The sequence below is a fragment of the Copadichromis virginalis genome, linkage group LG23 (genome assembly GCF_057382275.1).
Source record: "Copadichromis virginalis isolate Kocher_CV1m ecotype Utaka linkage group LG23, C_Virginalis_male_GT1.1, whole genome shotgun sequence".
Lineage (NCBI taxonomy): Eukaryota > Metazoa > Chordata > Actinopteri > Cichliformes > Cichlidae > Copadichromis > Copadichromis virginalis.
This window is the reverse complement of record NC_140639.1, coordinates 18,607,513-18,635,238: the sequence shown is the minus strand read 5'-3', so window position 1 is coordinate 18,635,238 and position 27,726 is coordinate 18,607,513. Positions and strand designations below refer to the sequence as shown.

The 27,726-nt window shown below is 38.6% G+C and overlaps 1 protein-coding gene across 1 annotated transcript; it reads right to left on the bottom strand.

The window, feature by feature from the left end:
* Nucleotides 1-895: 895 nt before the first annotated feature.
* On the bottom strand, nt 896-16,093 carry LOC146680600 (adhesion G protein-coupled receptor G7-like). Its single transcript, XM_085447575.1, has 9 exons — nt 16,006-16,093; nt 13,014-13,204; nt 10,052-10,204; nt 9,813-9,925; nt 8,819-9,177; nt 2,962-3,043; nt 2,519-2,677; nt 1,921-2,080; nt 896-1,214 (listed from the first exon to the last, which is right to left on the bottom strand). Exons 1-9 carry the CDS (start codon nt 16,091-16,093, stop codon nt 1,005-1,007), a joined length of 1,515 nt encoding a protein of 504 aa, XP_085303701.1. The 3' UTR covers nt 896-1,004.
* Nucleotides 16,094-27,726: the final 11,633 nt, after the last annotated feature.

The following is a 27,726-nucleotide window of genomic DNA, read 5'->3' as shown; positions in this document are numbered from 1 at the left end:
AAGGTTTGCATCAGGATTCAGCCTCCTGAACTTTCAGCACTGAGTTGCAGCTTTCCTCAGACTGAGGGTCCACACTGTAAGTTTAGGCAGGAGAACACTAATGACTGATAATAAAACATGGACATGTGGTTGTTAAAGCCATTAAAGACCCTCATCAGCCTTTTCAAACAGAAAGGCTCTTGTTTCAGAAACACAGATTGGACATGGACTTTGCATATGTTTTAGTTCTTAATCTTCCATTTTTATTTAGCTGAATAGAAATGTTGGAATTGCTGATGCTGATTTAGACATAAAACTTCACACAAATTAAAATAATGCAGAACACACTGAAACAAACAGTAAGAGATGACGCAACCAAAGCAAAGATCAAGCATATACAAAAAAATGGGGGAAATTAACAGTAATAAGGAATGTGAAATGGTTCCCTACTGCTGTCTGTTTGAGAGCAAACTGTGTGGAAGTTGGGTGCCCTCTAGTGGATCAGTGACGGCAGACACATACACAGGTTTAAATATCCAATGAATGTGTTATAGTATCAGCTACTGATAGCAAACATCAAGCTGTTAAACTGATGCAGATGTACACAGATGAACAATCTTTAAAAATAAAGCAAAAATAATGATTCAATTGCATTTTCTGCGTTAAGCTTTGAACACTGAAAAATTAGGTTAGTGGTTTCACTTTGTTTCCACAAGTGAAAGTAAAAGTCAGTAAAAGTAATTTAATTTAATTGTTTTTGTTTTAAAAGACGAAAGATTATGGGAATCTTCCAAGTCACTTTATAAATCATGAAATCATAAAACATTGATAATTGCAATAAAAAAACAAAATTAAATCACTATTTTTTAGTAACAACTGTCTATCCTTCACATCACCTTTGAGGAATTTTGGCCGACTTAAAGTCTGGACTTTGAACCATTGCAACAGCTTGATTTACTGTTGTAGATTTTCTGCTGGACTTAGGATCTCTGTCCTGTTGCATGAAAAAAAATCCTCCTCAGGTCCTACAGGGTTTTGCTGGTGGTCACTTCGATGTCACTCAGATCCTTGTAGGTCTTTGATTGGTTCATATTGCAGTTCTTCCACTTTCTCTGCAGATTGTACTGTCTGCTGTTGAGCGGGATGTTGACTGAGGAAATGTACTGCATGGACCGTGAAATTGTGGCTCTGAAAGCCCGTTTTCGGGCTGTGAAGAGAATGAAAATCTGTAAACCCTAAAAGACAGAATGTGAAGATGATGAGGATGGTGGAATTCTTAAATTCTTTTAGCTTTTTCATTTTTACTTGATAAGAATAAATATAAAAATAAACAAAAGTTACACACTTCTTGTAGAACTTGAACCACTTTGCTTCTGTCATAGTTTATTTTTGAAATATATCTGTTTTATTTTTTGGAGTATTTTGACTTTTAAAAAACTACTGTTATTTTTTTTTTTACAAAATACATTAAGATGTTTTCAGAATATTACATTTAATAAAACCAGCTTTTTCTTATAATACATTTTATCAACTTCAGATTGCCTAATGTTACATTAGCACTAAAGAAGAAGAACAGTTGGACATCCCAGTGCAACAAAAATGGTTGCCTCCATGTGCAGTAAATCCGTGTGCAGTTGCATTGCCTTTGAAATTGCTGCTTTGAAGATGGGGACCAGATTTGCAGCAACTCACAGTCAGTTGCTAACTTCAAAGAAACTCTGATGTGTCAGGACCGTTCATCAACCTATTGCTATTTAGGGGATCAAGTTGGCACTATATATAATATATTTCTAAAAAAAATTTCCTGTGGAAGAAACACGTTTAAAGAAACTTTCAACAATTACCTCTCGTTTGTTTTGTTTTTTTGTAATTTATGTGTTTATCTGAAGTCTGAGAAGCTCATGAAACCTCAGTTCTAAAATATGGTGGAAGGAGTCATACCTGTGTGGTCGTACAGATGCAGAACAAAATGCTGAAGAACTGGTATGCTTTTCCTGAATTAAGGAGAGTGAAATATCCCAGAGTCCAGGACAGACCGAGTAACACCGCCAGAGACAAACTGATGAGGAACCTACTCCTTAAAGACGACTTCTTGTTGCTGCTGTAAAAACAGAAAAAGTTAAAACCCAAATTGAAGCATGGCAGAAATGATTCATCTGTGGAAGTTTTTACATCATGCCTATTAAGATGCAGTTAATGCATTAATATACATTTTCTGAAAACAAAAATGGAACATTATAGTGGTATTGTTTACAAACATTTAAAAACATTTCTTTTCCTTAAAATTGTGTATTCATGTATTTCTTCAATGTTACTATTTTGAAAAAATATTGAAAATATCAACTTAATATGAAAGTAAAAAAACTTTGTGTCATGTTTTTTTAAACAATTTAAAAAAAACCAAGTATTTGCAAATTTTGTATTTCATGAGTCTATACTCAAAAGCCCACTAATATTCTGACTTTTTCTTTCTTCATGGAATCATTTGTAATTAGCTTGAAGTCAGCAGTGAGAGGACGACAGCAGCGTTAGATGTTACCTGGTCAGTCTGGTATCAACTTTGCACGTGGCCATGGAGGTGAGAACCAACAGGACGATATTGTAAATCAGGATCAGACCGATAGGAAGAAGGAAAGCCCAAAACATTGGCTTCCCAAAGTTGAACTGTTGCTTCTTATCCAACGCTACCAGCCAACAACTGCAATGAGAGGATAAAAGAAGCATTAAGAAAAATACTTTTTGTCTATGTTGATCAAAACTTTACAAATACTTTATAACTGAAGATGTAAAATTTTAGTACTCTGGTATGCTAACGCCACATCACACCTCAACAATAAACTGTTCTATAAATTAAACTGTGATGTGGCAAATTTCATAGAAATGTCAAAAACATTTGGACAAGGCAATGACTGAACTGGTAATCAAAGCACATATTAAATAGATAAATAATAAATAGAATTGATCACAGCAATGATTACCCACAATTCCTCTTGTCTGTATCCCAGAGGATTGTCCACCCTGTAGCTCACCGCCAGTGTGATGACCATGAAACAGGCTGGCACTCCTAACAGAACACAATAAATCAAAACAGCAGTTGAAATAGATTTAAATTCAACATTTTAAGTGGGCCAGATATTAAAGTCAACATTTTTACTCATGTTTTGTTTTTTGTTTTTTTTATAAATGTATTACTTTTTCATTATTTTTATGTAAATATTGAAAAAAGAACTAACTTTTATTTGGGGTGTTTTGATTGGATTTGATTGATTGATTGATTGATTTATTTTATTTTATTTTATTTTTTTGCATGTCTTCTTTGGTATTTTAGCAATCAGAATTATTTTCTAAAGGCTAAGAAAGATGCCCACGGATTTATTGTACCAAGTGGATCATTCTAGCTTTGCCGTATTGGTCCACTTGATTTACCTTTGTTATTGGTTTATTATTATTATTATTTCATTTTACTTTAAGTTATTACAGATGGGACAGACATGACTGGGGGATAGGAAAGGGAGAAAGAAAGAAAGGGAGGGAAAGAAAAACAGAGGGGAAGAGGGACAGTGAGAGAAGACATTAAAAAAATCTGCTGGATCACCTGTTGAAAGAAAAAAATAAACAAACAAGCAAAAACAGAGCAACACAATAGGGAGACTACAGCAATAACCTAGATAAGTGTAACTAACAGTAAATACTAAATATTGAATGTTATTGAGCAGCACCAAGTGCATGACAGCACACGCTGTGCTTTGAGGTAGCAGCCAAGAAAGAAATAGTTTGTTTCTGTGAGCACCCGTGTCAACACCTGTGTGCATGAGCGCGCTTGTATTCAAAAGGTTTCTCCATGTAACAATCTGTAGGGAGTGCATCACCACGTGTTATGGCAACAGCACCGCTTACAACCGCAAAGCTCTCCAGAGAGTGGTGCGGTGTGCGGAAGGGATAATTGGAGGTGAGCTTCCCTCCCTCCAGGACATCTACAGGAAGCGGTGCCTGAGGAAAGTGGGGAGGATCATCAAAGACTCCAGTCACCCCAGCCATAAGCTGCTCAAACAACTTCCATCAGGCAGGAGGTAATGCAGTATCCGGTCCTGAACCAGCAGACTGACAGACAGCTTTTTCCATCAGGCCATCAGACTGTTGAACACTTCATAGACACCTCACCTTCACTTACTGGAACTCCAACATTATGCACATCATACTGTAGACAAATGCCACTTATTTTGCACATTTCCAACAACCGACCTCTGTTTATGTTTATTTCTATTTAATGATATATACAGTGGGGCAAAAAAGTATTTAGTCAGCCACCGATTGTGCAAGTTCCCCCACTTAAAATGATGACAGAGGTCAGTAATTTGCACCAGAGGTACACTTCAACTGTGAGAGACAGAATGTGAAAAAAAAAATCCATGAATCCACATGGTAGGATTTGTAAAGAATTTATTCGTAAATCAGGGTGGAAAATAAGTATTTGGTCAATAACAAAAATACAACTCAATACTTTGTAACATAACCTTTGTTGGCAATAACAGAGGTCAAACGTTTACTATAGGTCTTTACCAGGTTTGCACACACAGTAGCTGGTATTTTGGCCCATTCCTCCATGCAGATCTTCTCGAGAGCAGTGATGTTTTGGGGCTGTCGCCGAGCAACACGGACTTTCAACTCCCGCCACAGATTTTCTATGGGGTTGAGGTCTGGAGACTGGCTAGGCCACTCCAGGACTTTCAAATGCATCTTACGGAGCCACTCCTTTGTTGCCCGGGCGGTGTGTTTTGGATCATTGTCATGTTGGAAGACCCAGCCTCGTTTCATCTTCAAAGTTCTCACTGATGGAAGGAGGTTTTGGCTCAAAATCTCACGATACATGGCCCCATTCATTCTGTCCTTAACACGGATCAGTCGTCCTGTCCCCTTGGCAGAAAAACAGCCCCATAGCATGATGTTTCCACCCCCATGCTTCACAGTAGGTATGGTGTTCTTGGGATGCAACTCAGTATTCTTCTTCCTCCAAACACGACGAGTTGAGTTTATACCAAAAAGTTCTACTTTGGTTTCATCTGACCACATGACATTCTCCCAATCCTCTGCTGTATCATCCATGTGCTCTCTGGCAAACTTCAGACGGGCCTGGACATGCACTGGCTTCAGCAGCGGAACACGTCTGGCACTGCGGGATTTGATTCCCTGCCGTTGTAGTGTGTTACTGATGGTGACCTTTGTTACTTTGGTCCCGGCTCTCTGCAGGTCATTCACCAGGTCCCCCCGTGTGGTTCTGGGATCTTTGCTCACCGTTCTCATGATCATTTTGACCCCACGGGATGAGATCTTGCGTGGAGCCCCAGATCGAGGGAGATTATCAGTGGTCTTGTATGTCTTCCATTTTCTGCTCCCACAGTTGATTTTTTCACACCAAGCTGCTTGCCTATTGTAGATTCACTCTTCCCAGTCTGGTGCAGGTCTACAATACTTTTCCTGGTGTCCTTCGAAAGCTCTTTGGTCTTGGCCATGGCGGAGTTTGGAGTCTGACTGTTTGAGGCTGTGGACAGGTGTCTTTTATACAGATGATGAGTTCAAACAGGTGCCATTCATACAGGTAACGAGTGGGGGACAGAAAAGCTTCTTACAGAAGACGTTACAGGTCTGTGAGAGCCAGAGATTTTCCTTGTTTGAGGTGACCAAATACTTATTTTCCACCCTAATTTACGAATAAATTCTTTACAAATCCTACCATGTGAATTCATGGATTTTTTTTTCACATTCTGTCTCTCACAGTTGAAGTGTACCTCTGGTGCAAATTACTGACCTCTGTCATCATTTTAAGTGGGGGAACTTGCACAATCGGTGGCTGACTAAATACTTTTTTGCCCCACTGTATATATGTATACACACACATACGCGCACACACACACACACACACACACACACACACACACACACACACACACACACACAGGTATATATACATATTTAGCATACATATTCATATTCTGCTTGTTCTTATGTTATTGTATTGCATTTTGCACACCTCTGTTGCTTGTGAAGCTTGCACACAAGAATTTCACTCACATTTGTTGTACCAGTGTACCTGCAAATGTGATGTGACAATAAAAGTGATTTGATTTGATTTGTACACACACTCCCCAAACACACTCTACCCCAGGTCCAGGTACCATTGCCATCAAAAGGGCAATCCACCCCTAGACCCATAAGACTTTACCCTTTTCCCTGGGGTGAAGACAGGCAGACCACCATCTGTCCTGCAGCAGAGTGTTTGCTTTTAAAATCAGTTTTGTTTTGGTTAGCTTCAAGAGTAGGTTTACTATGTTTTGGTTTAGGATTTATCACTGGAAAATGTTTCATCTCACTTCAGTTTTTATTTTGAATTATTAAACATAGATGTTATTTGTCAGTGCCAAATTTAAGACTCTTAGATAAGTCAAATAAGGATTCGGGTACAGGAAGATGGTGATAGACTGTCTGAAGCAGTTAGAACAAGACAATGCTATTGAATGGACCTCATAACACAGGCTATACCCAGGGGAATCTACACCAAGTCTGTATGGTTTACCGAAGATACATAAACAGGAGGCACCTTTAAGACCAATTGTATGATCAACTCGGTCACCTATAACATCTCTAAGTTTTTGGCCTCGATCCTCAACCCGCTGGTAGGCAACTCTGAACACCACATCCAGAACACCTTGGATTTTGTTGAGAAGGTGAGAGATGTCATTATGGAGGCATGTTACATCTCTCTTCACTTGCATCCCAGTCACTGAAGCGTTGGCAATAGTTCGTAAGAGATTACAGGATGATCCCAACCTCAGCAACAGGACCGCTCTCAGCATCGACCAAGTGTGTTTGATTTTGAAACTGTGTCTTCATTCCACCTACTTCACATACAAGGGTCAATTCTACGGGCAGAAACATGGGTGTGCCATGGGTTCCCCAGTGGAAAAGAGGGCTTTGTTATTCTACGCTGGAACACCACCAAGCCATTGGTTCAGATATGTGGATGACACCTGGGTGAAAAACAAATCTCAGGATGTACCACATTTCACAGATCACATTAACTTAGTGGACCGACACATCAAATTCACCAGGGAGGATATGAAAAGTGGCAGGCTAGCCTTCTTAGACTGTGAGATTTCCATCAGTAATGAGGGACATCTAAAAGCTGATGTGTACCGTAAACCTATGTATACGGATCAGTATTTAAGATTTGACTCCCATCATCCACTGGAGCATAAACTGGGTGTCATCAGGATGCTACAACACAGCGCGAACACCATCCCCACTGACACAGCGGCCAGGGAAGCAGAAGAACACCACATCAAGAAGGCCCTGAGTAAATGTGGTTATCCCAGCTGGACTTTTGTCAAAGCTGGGAAGGCGCCTAAAGAAAGTTCCAGCCGAACCAGGAGAGAAGGACAACCGCTGCCTAAGCGAAAAAGCCTGTAGTGATCCCGTATGTGTCAGGAGTATCGGAACAGTTGAGACGCATTTTTTCCAAACACCATGTCTCTGTTGCTTTTAAACCAAAACACGCTGCACCAAAAATTGGTCCACACCAAGAATCCACACCGAGGTCCCCCGACACAGAAAGAGTAACACTGTGTACGCTGACTTCTGCTCCGCGGCTGCTGGGCGAGCCCTCATCTGGGACTCTCCTCAGCTCTTACTGGAACAGTGGCGCGGCTGCCCCTCTGTTGGTCTTCCATGGTCTCTTGAGTTCTGGGGGCCTCTGGATGTCTGGAGTTTTGATCTCCTCCATACCCACTTCACACCCTGGAGGACGGGGCTGTGGCCCCCCCACACTCCCTAGCAGATCATTACATGGAGAAACCTTTGGAATGCAAGCATGCTGATCCACACAGGTATGCACACATGGGTATTCACAGACGCGGACTAAAGCTTTCTTGGCTGCTGCCTCAAAGCACACTGTGCGCTGTCTATCTTGCGTGCTGCACAATATCGTTTATTATTTAGTAAATATTGATATCTATGACTAGCTAGTTTATTGTGATGGTGCTTTGTTTTCTCTATTATTATGTTGCTCTTTGTTGTTTGCTGTCTCCTCTGTTTGTTTTTTTTTGTTTGTTTTTTTTTTTTCTCCATACAGGTGACCCAGGAGTTCTTTTTTTTTTTTTCTCTCTCTTCCCCCCCCTTCTCACCGTCTCTTCTCCCCTTTGGTTTTCTTTCTTTCTCTCCCCCTCTTTCTCTCATTCATTCCCCCTGTCCTATTTATTAAAAAAAAAAAAAAATGACAAAGGATGAACTGAAGCTCTGCCATCACGTAATGTCGCATACTGCTGTTTCTGATGTCATTTAAAAAAAAAAAAAAAAAAAAAAAAAAAAGATTTCCAACTTTACAGCATTAAAGAGCCTATTTAAAAAAAAACAAAAAAAAAAAAACACTGTGTACGCTGTTAAGTGCCAGGAGGATTGCCAGGATTTATACATCAGGAAAACCAAACAACCTCTGGCAAAGCGGATGGAACAACACAAAAGAGTTACCTCATCAGGCCAGGACTCTGCAGTCTATTTACACCTACAGGCCAGTGGACACTGTTTTTTCCTCAATAGTTTTTTGTCTGATTTTAGATCAATTGTGTTAATACAGTATGTCAAAATGAAACATAACTGTAAATTCAGACATGCGAGGTTGTGCTGAAAAGAATGATACCAAACAAGGCAAAGCAAATCGTTTTTAAAGGTGAAATGTAGAGGTAAAATTTAAAGTAGTCAAAAACAGCCAATTATACCCTTGTTGCTTTAATGCATTTTTAAAAATATTTCAAATTTGGCATTTTTGTTTTCTTTCAGAATGTCCTACCCCATCCCAGAGTCACACTCAGTGGAGTCCAGTGTGTTGGCAGGCTGCGGCGCATTGACCGGACCAGCAGCACCAGTTGAGTGCTGTATACACTGTTCCACATGAAGGTGGCCATCAGGAGGAAGTGCAGCAGAGCTGCTACAGCCGTACACGAGCCACGGTCCGGTTCTATGTGTTCATCAGAATTCAGGAGGTCGTTGGTCAAATCATCACCCTGCACCTTAGTGTCATTCTGTCTGCTGGAGTTTTGGACTCCAGAGAGGAAGGTGATGATGAAGGCCAGCAGGCTTAGGTATATGCACAGCAGAGCCAGCTTTGAATTCAGGTTACTTTGCTGCCCATGAGTATTCCTGAAGAATCTACAGAGAGAAAAAAACAAGAACGTTTTAATATTTTTAAACTTTTGTATTTCTAAAAGGAAAACACGAAAAATAAAAATAAAAATGTAAGCCCATTTGTAAAGCCCGTACAGTCAACAAAATCATTTGGTTTTAAGCACATCTTTTTGCTTTAAATGTAATGAAAAATATTTCTTATTATAGATATTTTTCTCTATATATAACTTCTTTCTTTGATATTAAGGCTTAAAATCAATCAAACATGTTTTTCTTTTTAGCTGATAATATAATTATTTTCATAATTAAACAAACTAACCTTAAACAATAAAAAATTATTGATTACTACTGGTTTTCAGGTCTTACAAATGGGAAAACATACTCCAATTATCCCTCCCAAAATTCTCCTGAATTTAAAATACTGCTTTTATTACAAACTCTACAGACACCAGTTTTACCAGTTTAGGACTTTAATTAGTCAGATAAAATAAGAAAATAATCAATCCTTATTGTTATTATAATTATACTGTTTGTTGGATCCAAGTAAGTTTCAGTTTGTGAAATAACAACTAGAAGTGATGAGTGGTAAATGTGATGAGAGAATTTAAATGCAACATAATTTAAAGTCATTTCTAATCTGTGAAGTAACCCAAACTTACTTTTCTTTAATGTGATAAATGATCGTTACAACCAGACCCAGAATAGAAAGAGAAAGTCCCACAATGGAGATCACATCCAGAGCTTTCGCATACTCGTAGTTCTCTCTGTATGACTGAAAAACAAACAGGATTTAATCATGCCATAAAATATAAATAGTTTACATTTGGAGCTAGTTCATGACCAAGGTTAAGCAAGCTGCAGCCTTATAGCTGTGAACCTGTAAACTTGTGATACTCACCCAGAGAGCAGCAAAGTTGGTGGTGTGGTTACAGAAACATCTCATGAGTCCATCTGAAGTGTTTCCTTTAGAGCAGCCACTGGTGCTCCAGTCCTTCTGAATGTAGTTCCAGAAAACACAGGAGAAGTCGTACAGAGACGTCCCATTGATGTCCTAAAACAGAAGCACACAGGTTTAGAAATCTACAACTTTGATTTACAAAGTGTCTATTCTGGGTTTGTTTGTAACAATCATTCATCACATTATTCAAATTCAATTCAAAAGTGAGCTAAATCTGACTAACGCCAGGGGAAGCAAAGCTCAAGCCAATGCACACTGGTCAAGAGACTATGAAAATATGACAGGAAACAGAGACCCAGAATCCAGACACACAGCTTGATGCAGGGAAGGACGTAAACGCATAAAGCGATAACACTAACATGAGACTCACTTAACACTAGTGATGGCCAACAATTCTCTTTGGTGACATCTGGTGGCCAAAAATATGGAGAGTAGCTTGAATCTACAACTAATAATGAACTTCTTCATTATGATTTCCCACTCTACAGAACTGAGCCAATAGCTTCTGTTTAAAATCATGTGACAGTTCTGTCAGATATCAGGTTGATGTGATTTGAAAATGTATTTTTTAGTAAAAAATAATGTTATGTCTGTGTTAATAGTAAATCACTGTGATGAATGATCCTTACTTTTTTTAAACATGTGCTATGGCGTGTTCCTTTTTTTTTTTTTAGATTGCTTGATGTTTTTTTACTAATAATATCTATCTATCTATCTATCTATCTATCTATCGAGAGAGAGAGATAACAATGTACAACACAATGGATTGGGATTATGCTTGTGCTGAGCTGTGCCCCTTCCTCCACGTGATTATGTAATAAACCAGCGGACAGGCATGTTTATATATAATATACTATAACTTCTATAATTATAACTAGGGCTGGGTATCGTCACTGATTTCTAGAATCGATTCGTTTCCGATTCACAAGGTCCCGAATCGATTCAATCCACGATTCGATTCAATTCGATTCAATTCAATTCAATTAGATTTGAATCTGGGAAATTTTGACAGTCAGAAATATTATAATTCAGATCAGTACATTTACATATTTTTGTATCTATGAAAAGGAAGCTGACACACGCATGACTTTATCAAAGGTGTGAGCATCACAGCAGATGCCTTTGTGTCAAAATAGCTGAAGATAAAACACAGAAAAACATGAAGGTGGTTTTCCTGGCCTGGGATTTTATAAAAATATCCTGCAGTACATCAAAAATGCAAGAAAACCATTAATCAACATATGACGTTACAGCGGTTTTATTAGAGACACGGCTAAGCGTTTTGCATTTTGCATAATTTTAAAAAGTTTACATTTGTTCAGTATTGAACAGCAGAAATTAGGTTTTCTTTTCGGAAGTATGTAAAACGAAAAGAAAAAAAACAGTGGCCGACAGCGCTGCAAACAACGGTAGTCTTGTGATAGCAAGCAAGCAAATAATGAAGAAAACAGATTTTTAGACGGGAAACTGTTCTTGAACTACAGAGAGAGAGAGAGAGAGAGAGAGAGAGAGAGAGCTGTGCATGAAGTGTGATTTTATTGTGGTGGAAGCAAAACAGTAAAAGTCAGAGAGAATTCATGACGATGTTTATGTGAAGCGTAGTTTGGATCTTCTTTTGCTGCTGGTTCGGTCAATATTGTTTGGAGAGAGATAAAACCATCAGCTTTAGAATCAGCGAAAAAAGGGCGTAAACACAAAGCGCGGACCCACCAACAGATCAGAATCAGCGAGCAGTCGGCTTTCAGCCCCGACCGTGTCCGTGCCGTCAGCTGAGAAAGGCGACATCTCACTGATTCTGATCCGCGGGTCCGCGCTGTGTGTTTACGTCTTTGTGCAGAATCCGTGAACCTGCTCTCATTCGAAATTTTGTGATCTTTCACCTGAGATTCTGGCATTTCGGGCAAAATAAATTTATATTAAAAAAATCGATTCAGGATTTTAATGAATCGATTTCACGTTATCCAAGCCAGATTTTAATCGATAAAACGATTATAAAAACCCACCCCTAATTATAACTATATATATGTATAGTGTATTTCTTATATGCATTTTTGACCTGGGAGCAGAATTGCTGATGAACTACTTTTTGTTTAGGAATAAGCAGAGTGTCCTCTCTTCCCAGCTCCATGTCTCTTATTATGTCACATACGTTTGCTCTCTCGCACAAATCACCAAAATACAGCACAAATCGCACCAATGATTCAGTTCCTTAAATTGAATCAGGTTGTCACGGTCACTGTGTACCCGGCTGGTTGTGCCAATAAACTGATTGCTTGTATTTAAACTACTATAAATAAGTTGTTGGTCTATAATATCTGAAAATGTCAAATGCATCCCTCATGAATTATATCAAGTCATATTGAACCACCAACAACATTCCTGTCACAAGGCAGAAGCTACAGTCAGTTTTGGCAGTGACTTTATTATATCCTTTATTTATACAGTTAAATGAAATGTCTTCTTTAAGAGCAGAAAAAAATGCAACAAATAAAACAATAGTTTTGTAAACATATTTTAAGTGGCCAAAAAGGACCAGATTGGTTATAATGTAGGTAACACAGAGTTATAAAGATACTTGAAAAACAGGTAATTGTATATATAACCCCTTTGTAAATCCTAAGTTAAGAACAAACTCAAACTACTGGATCAAAGACCAGTTGGTCCAAAGACCATGAAAAATGTTTTGTTTTTAATGTGAGACAATGACAGTGCTTGAAGTGAAAAAAAAAACCAACTTATTTCATGTATAAGGAAGTTATGTGGTTTAGAAACACACATTTGGACTTAAAGCAATCCTCCTGAGATACCCAGGAAATACCAAACTCGTAGCTAGAGAAAAATAAAACAGTAGTCAATAAATGTTATCACACTTTAATTATCATAGAAATACTGAATTTCTTACTATTGGCCTGAATAGCATCTCCACATGTTGTGGCACCATGTTGGGTTCCTGCCCTCTGACACTCGCTGACAGGACCCTGATGGTGGCCCGTCGCCTCATGTAGAGTTTTGAACGGAAGAAACGATCGTTCTGATAGAGAACGAAACCCAGAGAGAGGTTTGAATCTGTCTGATGGCCTCTGACACCTTCGCCTAATATAAGAAAAAGAAATCCACTGTAGTTAGTAAAAACTAGTTGAAATTTGAAGCTTTTTACTAATAACAAACTAAAACAGCTCTCTTATAAATACCCCTTACTAATACAATGAGCTTCTTCAAAAGTTCTGTTGTTCTCTCCCAGGAATGCAGTAAGTGGAAATGCAGAAAACTCACCTTTTGGGAATTGTATGCAAATAAGGGCATCAGCTACGAAACCGTTTCCCACGACAACCTGTGTTGCGTTTGTGTTCAGCTGAATTCTGTTGGCTATAAAACTGTCAGAGTCCCCTTTTGCAAAACAAAAAACTGAGCTGTTAGTGATCACATAAAATCAATTTTAAAATTCCAAATGTAAGCTTTAAACCAACAAAATACTATTGTAGTAGTTGTAAAAGGTGTAGTGAAAGGTTTAGGTGTACTAGGAATTGTTGAGGAAGTAGTATCAGAAGTGTATGTAATAGTATTCAGCCACAGCAAAGAATACCTAAATACTAACTAATAAAAACTAAAACATTCCAAACACAATGAGTTCACAAAAGGACTATAATCTCAAAATGCTGGGTCACAGACCCAGACCCCCGACACCACCGTGCACATAATTCCTCAAGGCGATCCTTCACTTCTCATGTGCTTTCACTAACGCCATCTAAACCCTCCCTCCTTGACACAGTTATTCAAGACAGCTCTCAAAGGTGACTTGTGGTTCTGACAACATCAAAAATGGCATTATCATCTTCTATGAGGTTCAGCCGCTTGGTGGAATTGTATGTCAGGGGCTGGGTCTGTGACCCAGCAGTTTTGAATTTGTTTTCTATTTCTATATCTTATGTTCTTGTGTTGCCACTATTAGTTAAGATTAGTTGAGTTTTTTTCTAGTTTTACTTCTTCTATAACTCCTGATTTATAAGTCTTTTCTTGTCTTCAGTGTCAATATGTCATGTGTTTCTTGTCTGCATACTCCATGTTGTCAAGTTTGTGTGCCATGTCTAAGTCTCTCATTGTTTCTTGTTTTATTTTTATAAGGTCTCATGATCATTGTGTTTAGTTTTGCTTCCCCTGTGGTGTCACTATGTTCACTCTAATCAGCTGTTTTCACTTCCCTTGTTTCCACTTCCCTCATTACCCTTTGGTGTATTTAGCCCTTTGTCCTCCTTTGCTCAGTGTCAGGTCATCTGTTCTGTTTTGCGCCATGTCTCCATGTTACAGGTATCTTTGTATCCACATGAAGTTTCATGTTTAGGGTTTTATGTTTATTTTTAGCTTTCCCGGTTATTGTTTAGTCTCGTCTTTGTTTGCCTTGTGCATTGCTTTGTATTTCTCCATCAGCCATATTAAACATCTCGCTTTTTGTTAATTCAAGTTTTGATCCACGTTCCTTTGTTTCTGCATTTGGCTCCACTATTCACAATACATACAGTCTGCTTCTGCATACTGTGACATTATACTTGGCTCTCTGCCAGTTTTGTGGGTTATCTTTATGGAAAGAGGTTCTCCTCTAATCAGTTCAAATTCAAATTTTATTTGTCACGTACACAGTCATACACAGTACGATATGCAGTGAAATGCTTGGACAACTGCTCGTGACCTAAAGAAAACAAAAAAGGAAAAGGCTATGAATAAGATAGGAAATAAATATGAAAAATTAAAAAGGGTAAATTTTACTAGGAAGGAATAAAATATAAATTAAGGTTAAAAAGGAAATAACTGTACAACACAAATTAGAATGAAGGGTAAATTTAACTGGGAAAGAATAAGATAAAGATAAATATATAAATTAAAGTTGAAAATAAAATAACTGTACAACAAAATACACAATACACAATATAGAACTATATAAGAATGTATGAAGAAATATAAATAAATATATACACAATAACAGCAGCTGTACAAGTATTAACTGGAAATGAAGAATATAGTGACCAGTGTTCAGAGTCAAGCCACGTCGCTACCTGATCAAGGGTTACCCTCGATCATCTATCAAGGTCTTTTGTTGTCCGGAATATCCTTTGATCTCTTCTCTTGCCATTTATTTCAAATTTTCCAAGCTCATCCACTCTACTCTATGGAATTCTCAATCACCTTATTGAGGCCATGGGCTACTTATCTTCGCTAGCCTGCCTACCGGTTAGTGCAGATATCTTTAGACCTTCATAACACAGTTACTACTACAGGGTGGGCCATTTATATGGATACACCATAATAAAATGGGAATGGTTGGTCATATTAAAGTCCTGTTTGTGGCACATTAGTATATGTGAGGGGGCAAACTCCTCAAGATGGTTGGTGACCATGTTGGTCATTTAGAAGTCGGCCATCTTGGATACAACTTTTGTTTTTACAATAGGAAGAGGGCCATGTCACACATCAAACTTATTGGTAATGTCACAAGAAAAACAATGGTGTGCTTGGTTTCAACGTAACTTTATTCTTTCATGAGTTATTTACAAGTTTCTCTTTGTTCTAAGCCATTGACATGTCGAAGAGGTTAACACGTGAGGAGTGGATCAAAATTGTGTTGATTTCTGGTGAACGCAGTAACCGGGTCATTGCAGCAGATTTCAATGCAAGACACCCTCTGAGACCACCCATCTCCCATGCTACAGTTAGCAAACTGCTTGCTAAGTTTCGTGAAACTGGTTCAGTGTTGGATTTGCTAAAATGTGGATGCAAGAAAACTGTCACTAATGAAGAAACTTCAGTGGCTGTCCTAGCTTCATTTAGCAAGAGCCCACAGCGTAGCACTCAACCATTCCCATTTTATTACGGTGTATCCATATAAATGGCCCACCCTGTACTTCTAAGGGATGCCTTCTTTGGGATCTGACACACCAAAAGCTGGCACCAGTTCCCTTCAGGGCTTTCCCCAAGCCGCAGCTCATTCATGTTTAAGCCATTTGCCTATATGTACTTATTATACTTATGCTTTCAACTCTAACATGAAGACGTTGGCCCAGCTAGTGAATTGGAGATAAATTATGTGAATTTCAGGAGCAGCACCACGCCTCGAAACATGCCCCTTCCAGTTGTTATCTATATATGACCACCCAGTTCTACAAGCTGTTCGTTCTCATTTCCATACCTTACCCTCCCTGACCCTTTTCCATTCTTTCACTTCTTCACTTCTCAGTAGTACATCAAGATCTGCCAGGCCTGGGAGCCACCACCCATCCCCTCAAAACCTTTCTTCAAACTGCAGCTCATTCATGTTTAAGCCATTTACATTTATCTACTAAAAAAATGTTGCCAAACCTAAAGTGAGGATGTGTGTCAAGCTAGTCAATTGAGACATTTGATCTCAGTAAGTCACACGATAGGGTGGGGCAAGGTCTCACAATGGGTTCATCCAGAACCTTAGCTGATAATGACCCACACCCATTTTCATAACTTGGCAAATGTCAGTAAGCAGATGATCGAAATTGGATTAAGCGACAGTTCCATTAGTGCTTAAATCTGCGACTCTCCACCAACTGGTCTTAGAACTGTTGTTTCAAGGTATGAAACTGGGTGTGGCTCAGGCGATTAGAGGATCATCAGGGGGTCCTTTTTGTCCTTCTGCGGGGGGATACTCCCACTAGGTTTAAATCTGGGACTCCCCACCATTTGACCTTAGAACTGAAGAAGCTTCTCGGATGAGAGGTGAAACGTCTTCAAGCAACTTAAAGAAGTCCAGACGCTTTTCTTTGCAAGCTCCTTTGACTACAATGACCTGGATGACTGAGAACCTTCACAGACATGTTAATGTTTAATGTTTTTTATGTTAATTAATGTTGAATCGATTCTAATTAGTAGTTATGAACAGTTGTTATGATATGGCAGGAAGGACGGTATTTAACTGCTGCAATCATTGTACATCCATAAATACATCCATACATTACATACATCTATAAATCTGGCTAAGCGGATGGCACGACGCAGAACAGCTAACTTGTCAGCCCAGGCATCCAAAGTCTACACCTACAGGCCAGTGGACACTCTTTCAATGATAAAGATGTACACACCCTGGACAGAGAGTCAATCTGGTTTGAGTCAAGCTGAAGTCAAGGAGGTCATTTACGTGAAAAGGACAAGACCATCTCTGAATTGAGGAGGGGCCCTGAGGGTACATCATTCTCCATCTAACAATGTTGTGATTACAGCCATTCCCCAACTCTCTGTGAATGGTACTCATGCCATTGATAAATTGTCATTGATCATGACAATGGTCAGGACAATTTGCTTGACCTCATGCCCTATTGTTTGTCAGTGGTGCTAGTTTCAGTCATTATGCAAATGTACTATTTATAAGGTTGGGGAAACCTGCTATGAGGTGCCGTAAGGGATATTATTACTAAAATGCTCTCACACACACACACTACTGAAATTTTATCTCTCACACACACACTACTGATATAATGCATTTTTTTTTTATTTGGGGCGCCTTTCAGAAACCCAAGGTCACCTTACAAAGAACAAAAAAAAGGAACAATAGTCATAAAATACATAAAATAAGTTAAAATTGCAAAACAGAGCTTGACAACAGATAAAATCAGCACTAAAGCGAATAAACCAGTTTAAACACATGTGTTTTGAGCTGTGACTTAAATACAGAAAGGGAGTCAATATTTCTTATGGCTGGAGGAAGAGAGTTCCAGAGCCGAGGAGCAGAGCGACTGAAAGCTCTGTTCCCCATAGTAATAAGGCGTGAGGACGGAACAGTAAGATGAATATTAGATGAGGATCTGAGAGGGCGGGAAACAGTGGTGATATGCAGCAGGTCACACAAATATGAAGGATTTATGGATACACTATATAAGAAGCAAGATTTTAAAATTTATCCTGGCTTCTATGGGCAACCAGTGAAGCTGTTGAAGAACTGGGGTAATATGAGCTCTTAACGGAGTACGGGTTATGACCCGTGCTGCAGAATTTTGAAGAAGTTGGAGTTTATGAAGGGACCTTTTAGGGAGACCAAATAGGAGGGAATTGCAGTAATCAATATGGGACGAAATAAGACTATGGACAAGGATGGCAGCAGCATGGAGAGTAAGGAAGGGACGGAGTTGGTTAATATTACGTAAGTGGAAGTATGCAGACCGGGTTATGTAATTAATGTGAGACTGGAATGAAAGAGTATTATCAAGTATGACACCCAAACTCTTAACCTGAGGGGAGGGAAGGGTAGGAGAATTTTCAATGTTAATGGAAAAACTGTGGGATTTGGTTAAGGTAGATGGTGTACCAAGAAGTAAAACTTCAGTTTTATTACTGTTGAGTTTGAGAAAATTGGAGGAGAACTAGGATCTAATCTCAATAAGACAGTTTGAGAGGGAGGTAGGTGGGAGGGATGAATTGGGTTTAGTAGAAATGTAGCTGGGTGTCATCGGCATAATGCTCTCACACACACACTATTGAAATGCTCTCACACACACTACTGATATAGAGTCACACACACTACTGAAACGCTCTCACACAAACTACTGAAATGCACTCACGCACTCCACTGAAACCGGAGGCATTTCAGCTGAACAGGTTTTTTTCTGACAAGGAAACTAACGGAAAAAGTGGTACATTTCAAACCACTACAAGGATGTCTACTCAGCAACCTGCTAGTACAGCAGTCCCCAACCTTTTTTTGCACCACGGACCATTTATGGCTGACAATATTTTCACGGATCGGCCTTTAAGGTGTCGCGGATAAATACAATAAAATAAAACCAGTACCGGTACCAAAAAAAGAAGATTTATTTTCAAAAGTAATTAATTACTTAGTTACTTAGTTACTTTTTAAAAACACGATTTAATAAAGCGATAAAGCGATAGATCTTTCAGCCCAATTCTACTTTTTCTACATAATCCATCATACAAAATGTAATCAAATGGAAAAGTCTCTTTTTTTTAACTTGTTTTATCAGTTTTAATCTTTTAACTTTATGCATCAAGCAAAAATTTAATTACATGCAACATTCTCTGAGTTTAATAAATTAGTTTAACATTTAAACCTATTTTCTACACATTCCAGCACATAAAATAAAATATTTTTTGTGTTTACACTCACTCTTTCAAATAGATGCAAGTAAAACACAGCAGAAAATAAATAAAGTCAAAGACTCAGCGGTCCTGTTGCTCTATTTTCACCTGTAAAGCAGGACTGCGGTAGGCGGAGGTTTACCACGAGGCGATCGTGGCTCAAGAGTTGGGAGTTCGCCTTGTAATCGGAAGGTTGCCGGTTCGAGCCTCGGCTTGGACAGTCTCGGTCGTTGTGTCCTTGGGCAAGACACTTCACCCGTTGCCTACTGGTGGTGGTCAGAGGGCCCGGTGGCGCCAGTGTCCGGCAGCCTCGCCTCTGTCAGTGCGCCCCAGGGTGGCTGTGGCTACAATGTAGCTTGCCATCACCAGTGTGTGAATGTGTGTGTGAATGGGTGGATGACTGGATATGTAAAGTGCTTTGGGGTCCTTAGGGACTAGTAAAGCGCTATATAAATACAGGCCATTTACCATTTACCCTGGTGCAGGTGTGCCGTGGTCAGTTGAAGAATCCGCGAGTTTCTCTGTGAGTTTCCCATTACGTCGTTGCGCACTCGGTGCTTGCTTGGAAGTTTAGGGGTTTTTTTCGCTGTAAAAAGAAGTTTTCTTCCCACGCACGATGGACGCTAATGTTTTTGTCACTTTTTATGGAATCAAACTCAAAGTAAGGTCAGTACTTCCACGCTTTAAACGCTGCACGCTCATACTCTCTCCCACAATCGATATGTGATCCATTGTTGATCTGCACACAGCTGTTGTCACTAACGGCGCACTCGCTTACGTCACTGTCGTGAGACATTCTCGCAAAAAAAAAATCACGGTTTTAGTAACGCAGCGTTACTACGGGAAAGTAACGGTAATCTAATTACCGTTTTTGCAATAGTAATCCCTTACTTTACTCGTTACTTGAAAAAAGTAATCAGATTACAGTAAAGCTACTGCCCATCTCTGTTCATAACACATGGAAAAAGACCCAGGGAAACAGAGTTAACAATATAAACGATATAAAAATAATGATAAAAAATTATAAAAACCCTGAAAACCATAAATGTCAAACCGGAGCCTCAACTCTTGCGGCCAGTACCAAACGACTCACAGACCAGTACCAGTCCAGGGCCCGGGGATTGGGGACCGCTGTGCTAGTAGCCTAAGTGAAGCAGCCGCATTACTTAACATACTTACTTACCATATATATTAGCATCCTTGAATCCAGAAATGGATTCAAGGTGCAACACGGAATTTGGCAAGGATGTCCTATTTCCCCTAAGCTTTTTATATTGGCAACCAAACTGTTAACACTATTGATCAAGAACTCTAATGACATACAAGGAATTTCAATTTTTGATAAAGACTTCAAAATAAGTCAATTCGCAGATGATACATCTATTTTTTTGAAAGATAAATCAGTGGTAGAGAAAACTCAATTTTCTCTAAAGCTTATGGTTTATCTCTTAATATGAAAAAATGTTAACTACTCCCGATTCATGCAAGCTCTGAATCCTCAATAGCTTCGGTTAGAGTTGAATCTAAATTTAAATATATAGGGCTGATAATATCTAAAAACCTAATTAGAAATATTAGTGTATTCTCTGCTAACTGTAACATGGAGATGAAGAACTCACTTAGCCACTGGTTAACCAGAGACCTCACTATCTTTGGCAGAAACATCCTATCTAAAGCTAAAGGCATCTCCAAATTGATTTATCCTTGCCACGCTCTATATATCTCCTCTAAAAACATTAATAAGGCTAACACAGTTATTTTCGAATTTTTGTGGAGGAATAAAACCCATTGCATTGAAAGATCTCAGCTTATGAAGGAATACAATAAAGGTGGTATCAAAGCTCCAGAATTTGAATCTATGGTTGGCACCCTTAGAATTAAATAGTTAAAATCCTGTCTGTCACAGGCAGACTCTATGTGGTTCCACATCCCATGATCCTTGTTTAATAAAATAGGAGGATTAGACTTTATTTTGAAATGTGATTTTGATGTAAATAAAATCCTGATCAAGATATCTACCAGTTTTTCCTTCAGTTTCCTTGTCAGGAAACAACTTCCTGTTCAACTGAAATGCCTTGGTTTTCAGTGGAGTGTGTGAGAGCGTTTCAGTAGTGTGTGTGGGAGATAAAATTTCAGTAGTGTGCGTGAGAGTGTTTCAGTAATAATGTCCCTTACGGCACCTCATAACCTGCAGTCAGCTGAGACTGAAGAAGTCACATGAATGAGTGATGTTATCCCACTGAAAACGCTACATCCAGATCAAGAGAATCAATCTTTTGGGACTGACTTACCTGGATGATTGAGCATGCATCAAGACATATATGTCCTTATACAGAAATTCAGAACAATTCTTAAATAATCATTCATGTCAATAAAATATCCTTAAATCATTATTAAATCATTAAAAAAAGTCCCATAAAATCTTTAAAAAAAATCACTGGAGGACATTCCAGGATCTGGTTATGAAGGTCACACTTCAATGTTTTGTCTGTTTCTCACATAGAAGTCAACACTGTGCTTTTGCTTTCACAGTCATCTCGTTAGAATTGAACATTTTACTAACTGCTATCATGCAAGTCTATGAGCTTCTCCATTTATCACATTGCTGCTAGTGTCTTCTTGTTTGTAGAAGCCATTACTGTGTTAATCGTCTAACTGTATAACACCCAACAGGTACAGAAAGGACCGATAATAGTGACATTTGACGATATCCAGTGACTGGTTGTGAGCACAACTGCAGTTACTGTTGATATTTGGTCATTGCATAGATTACTCTGGTGTTGTTCGGACTGCGCAGCTGTGCTTATTTCCAGCTGTAGAAGAGCCTGCTGTTTTAATCTGGGTTTCTTGTCAGATATCACAACAGAAGTTTGAATAGAACCTTCAGCTAGAACAACTATCACTGCTCACACAACATGTGCATTTAGTCAGAGTCACACCTCTTAATCAAATACAGCCTGTCTCAGAAGAAGTCAGTGAGAAAACTTTATTGAGGCTGCAAGGGAGGAAACTTGTGTCTAACCCCTTCCCATGGTCATAATAACCCAGAGTGCAATCCAATAAAACATAAAAGTTTATCATAATACAGCTCAGACTTTCTCCGTGGGTTAGGCCTAGGCATCATTGTTAAGTTAAATATTTTTAGTTGGTTGCAACACTACATAGTAGACCGCAGAATTATTGGTCTTGTTCTCCACAACTTACAGAAAATCATAGTGTTACTCAAAGAATCTCTTGCTGTGACATTTCATCAGCTCTGCACAAATAAATTTCAGTATTGGGTATATTTTTGTCATTTTATGCAGATCTTTGTTTCAGACTGAAAAACGTTGACCATTACTAATGAAATGTACTGAAATGATTTGAGTGGTTCTGATTTCACCTGTACTGCCACCATCAGATCATCATTATAATATACAGTTAGTGTATATCTGAATCAGCCTCAGCTAGTGACTGTTTTTAATACTACCAATGAAATATCTCCACTAGCTTGGCTAACATCCTCATTTTAGGGTTGACAGCATTTTCAATGGATGAAGGCAGATGGCTTGAACATGAATTAAGGCTGCAGTTTAGGGAAGGCTTAAGAGGGGACTGGCAGAAGCTCCCAGGCTGGGCACATCTCCAAATAAGACATCCCCTAGAAGCAGTAATGACTGTGCATTACTAAGGTCAAAGATGGTTGCAAAAATATAACTGGTACACAGTAAAAAATGGAGTGTCAATATTTCAGAGTAAACCTATTTTAACCTAGATAGAGTATTTACAACTCTATGAGGAGTAAACCAGCTCTAACATCAGAGTTAAAAGTCAGTGTAAATTTTGTTAGTCACGCAGTGAAGACTTAACTCCACACAGTGGATTATTACCAGTCCGCAGGCGTGTGCGGCCTCAGAGCTCTAATACGCAGGGAATTTTCTCCGAAGAGCTGCCAACGTCAGGTAAGTGAAGTTAACATTCCCATACTGGTAACATTGTTTAAAAGGTATTTTTAAACTAAATAGCTCTTTATAGTTTCACTGATGTCGAGTGAGGACATGTTAGCAGCATTTACCCATAGGTTTAATGGCATTCCAGTAGCTACATGCTAGCAGTTGCTAAAAGTTCAGATGTTCGTTATCTTCTCACTGCGTTAATATGAACCTAAAACATTTTAACTATGTATTTCTTCTAAATGCTGTCTAAATAATATCATTGTCACATGTCAAATCGCACAGTTTGAACAACTAAATTACTATTTATCAGTAAGCTAATAATCGCTAATTAGCTTACATAAGCGAACGTACTTTCAGAAAAAGTGGGTAACATTACCATAAAGTTAACTTTATTAGTTTATATTATTTTAAGCAAATGCCAAAGGCATACACTACTTTTGAGTTTTGCTCATTATTTAGTAAGAAATATGTATTTTGTGTAAATTAACTGATAGCAATGTTAATGACATGTTAAGTAATATTAAGTAATGTTTCTATTTTGTAGAAAAGTTTAAGAGTATGGAAAAACCAAATCTCTGAGAGATGCAACCAGAAGACGGATGAGAAACATACTTGAGGCTGACATGACAATAACCTCATCAAATTCCCAAAGGTATGTTGTTTAAAATATACTTTCCATCACCTTTATTTTCATGGACAGTGAGTTGAGCTAATCTACTGTCAGAGGATAGTCACTTAATACTGTTGTTTAATGTGTTGTTGTAGGCTGGAACCAGTGTACAGCAGCATCTAGACAACATCACCCAAAGCAGTCAGCCCTACCTTCTTACTCAGGGATCCACAAGAAGCAGCATTCACACCTTCATTGTGATTGAGAATCATGCACTTCCATGTAAAGCTACAGGTTCAGTAGGAGCCCTTGATGAACTCTTTAGGGCCCATTATGTCTTTGGTACATCATACAGTTAAAGGTTTGTTACGTTAATTAAATGACACTGAAATGAGAAACATAATAAATGCTGTTACTTTAACCTGTATATTTGTTGTTATTTCCATAATGGAGGATAGATCACAGTTATTTAGTAATATAGAGCGTTATTATTAAACTAAATTTGGAGTAAAAATAGCTCTATAAAGTGTAATCAAATTACTCTGAACAGTGTGAATAACCCTCAGTGTTAAATATTTTTACACATTTTGTTGTTAATTTTGACACTAAATTGAGTACAATTAACACTGAAAAGTTAACACTGGCCATAGAGTAAATTTAACTCTAATTTTGAGTGGGACCAAATGTTATCTGAAGCAGAGTTAAAATCAACTCTGTAAGTGTAAAATTGACACTTGGTTTTTTACTGTGTAGGCAGGCTTGCAATGATAAGTGACCCATGCCTCAATAGGGTGGTCAAGGATTCCGCTGAGTGGACCAGATGAGCTGAGAAAATTAGGAATGAATGGTGTGAGAAGAGATCAAAGGAAATTCCGGATGATGAGAGAACCCTAATCACATAGCGACATGGCTTGACTCTGAACTGAAGCTTTGGAGGAATGAAGACCATATGGTTGTAAAGAAGGACCTTGAGCTGTAAAACTTAGCCATGTGTTACTGGAAGTTGCCCTGGTACCCCGGTCCCAACAGGACTGCTGCTGCAAATGTCCCAAATGCAATTTCATTGTTCTCTGACAATGACAATAAATAAATAAATACTAATAAATACTAAATACTAAATTTGCAAATGAGGGAATGATAATAGAAAACTGCTCTCTCAATGCCAGAAAAATTAACTGTTATATTTTTCAAAGGAGGGAATGATGGCAGAGAAACTGGCAACCCAGTGACAAGAAACATTTGCTGCTGTTTATTGGAAAGAAGGGCTAGTGGAGTGATTAACTGGCAGCACAGTGGCAGTAATGTTCATAGTTGCTCCATTTTGTAAATGATAGACAAATGGCAGATAAACCAGAAAGCCAGTGCATGAAAGGTTTGCTGCTGCACTCTGCAAAGAAGGAAATAATATCGTAGCCATCCCAGTATAAGGAATGTTCGCTGTTGCATTTGCAAATGAATGGCACAGGGGAAGAAAAAAAGAAAGTTTAATGCAGAGATGCAGAGAAAATTAACATCCCAGTGGTCGAAAAACATGCTTTTGCATTTTGCGAATGAGGGATAGAGAAAGAGAACCTGGCATCCATTTGCTGCTGCGTATTGCAAATGAAAGATGGTAGAGCAGTTTTTTTGGCAAATGATAGATGGCAGACAACGTGGCATTCAGGGGACAGAAAAGCATGCTGCTGCATTTAGGTAAGGAGGGATAGACAAACTGGCAACCTATTGTCCATAATTTTTTGTTTTTGCAAACAATAGATAGATGGGACTGACATCCTGGAGGCAGAGGGGTTCACTGCTGCTTTTACAAAAATAGATCCAGAAAAACTGGAAACTCAGTTGCAGAAAACCTTGCTGCTGGTCACACTAGGTCAACCAGCCACTCCATATCAACAAAATCAAACAAAATTGGTGTCAGTCAACTGTGCTATATTTGTGCTGGTTTGTGCTGATAAAACATTTGTTTGTGCTACCATCATTTTAAAGACATGAATTAAAGTGTATACAGGTCATCCAACATCGACCAGCCCCTTTCTTTACTGTTGTGAGAAATAAACCAGCATTGGATATTTTTTTAGCATGATCATACTCTTAAAACTAAAAAAAACTAACATATAATAGTTGAAATAAACTGCATTCTGTTGGAGAGAAAAACTTCGATTTGACCTCAAAATGATTTATTAGCTGCCAGCCATGTTTCCCAGGTGTTTCCTCTTGCCCTGTGTCCCTCTTGTATTTAGTGTCTGCATCTCCCTCTGTTCATTATCACATTCTCCCTCATCTCTGGCTGTCTGTTCTGTTTGTCAGTGAAATTCTTAGGTTTTCCCACTTTAGTTTCTATTTATTCTGTCCACCTATAAAGATGTGGTTTTTTGTAAAGTTCTGCCTGTTGAGTCTGATTTATATCCTGCCTGGCGGTCACAGCGACACTTGACAAAATCAAGGTCCCCATTTGTAACTCTGTCACCACTGTCCCATAAAAAAATACACACAGACACGGCATTCAAAGTTTTACAGTTTCAAGACTCCCTAAAACAACAATTGTTCCTTAATTTGACACACACCTGTGGATCTTAAATCTGTCTGAACAGATATGCCCTCAATGTTAAATTTATTAAGGTATTCGTACTGCTGCCAGAATGTGTCAAATTTGACCGAAACTGTATGTTGGGGTTACCTAGTGGAATATGTTGTGATAAAAAAGCAGCACACTTTGCTGGGTTTTTTGACACAGTTTCTCACTGACCTTTAAGAGAAGTGAACTGGACTCCCTGAGTGCCTGCAGCAGAAATCTGTGCTGACTGGACCACCAGGTTTGGCTGAACTATCTGAGATTGAGATGCATTGAGATTGAGGCTGAGGTTCACAGAGAGCTGATCCAGAGTCACCGTCAGCCTGGAGATAACATACAAAAAGCATTGTCATTTCTAATGTTCAGCTGCCAGTCCCTCTGAAATGTAATACTTAATCATTTTAAAGCACCAGGTTTATTTTTAGCAATTCTAAAAAACAAAAAATAAATAAACAAACAAATACAACAAAAAAACAAAAACACAGTTGTTTAAAATTAGATATCTATACACTTTGAATCCTATCAGCAAATTATGATACAAAAAAATCACTTCTTTTAAAACAGATCCCCCCCCCCCAAAAAAAAAATTGCGTAATTTTGTTTTCGGTCGATATATTATGGGTTATTGTTTAAACTTTCCAGCAATGGCTTTCAGTATAACAGACCTACACTCAGAGGAGAATGGCCAGCCTGCTTTAATTGACTGGAAGTCAAATAACCAGTCATTACAACCAGGGTATGCAGAAGAACATGTTGGATGCCACTCTAGTCAGCTAAGAACAGGAAACTGAGGCTACAATTCAAAAACTCACCAAAGTTGGACGACAGAATGCTGGAAAGATCTCATTTGTTTTGATCAGTCTTGATGACATTTAGATGGCAGGGTCAGAGTTTGGTATTGCTACTAGTCATGACCATCCCTTTATGACCATAATATGCACATTTACCCCAAGTACATAGTTTCCTCTAGGTCTAATAAAGTATTCTGATTCTGATGTACCCATCTTCTGATTGCTGCCTATAGTAAGATAATGCGCAAAGCTGAATTCATTCAGTTCTCTGTACTCAAATGGCCTCCACAGTCACCATATATCAAACCAATATTGCACCTTTAGAATTTGCATTAAAGGTGTGAAACCAAAAACTCTTCACCAACTTTGTGATGCTGTCATGACATCATGGGCCAAAATCTCCAGCACCTTGTGGAATCTATGAAGTTTTTAAGACAGTCCAACCTGGTACAATCAAGCTATATTTAATGAAGTGTCCAGTGACTGTATTTGTTTAAACAATTGTTCCACAAAAAGAGAATATTGAAAAGGGTCTAATTTAAACCAAACACAATAGGAAGTGTGACCAGGAGATATTTTATTTTGTATTCTTATAATCAGCTATC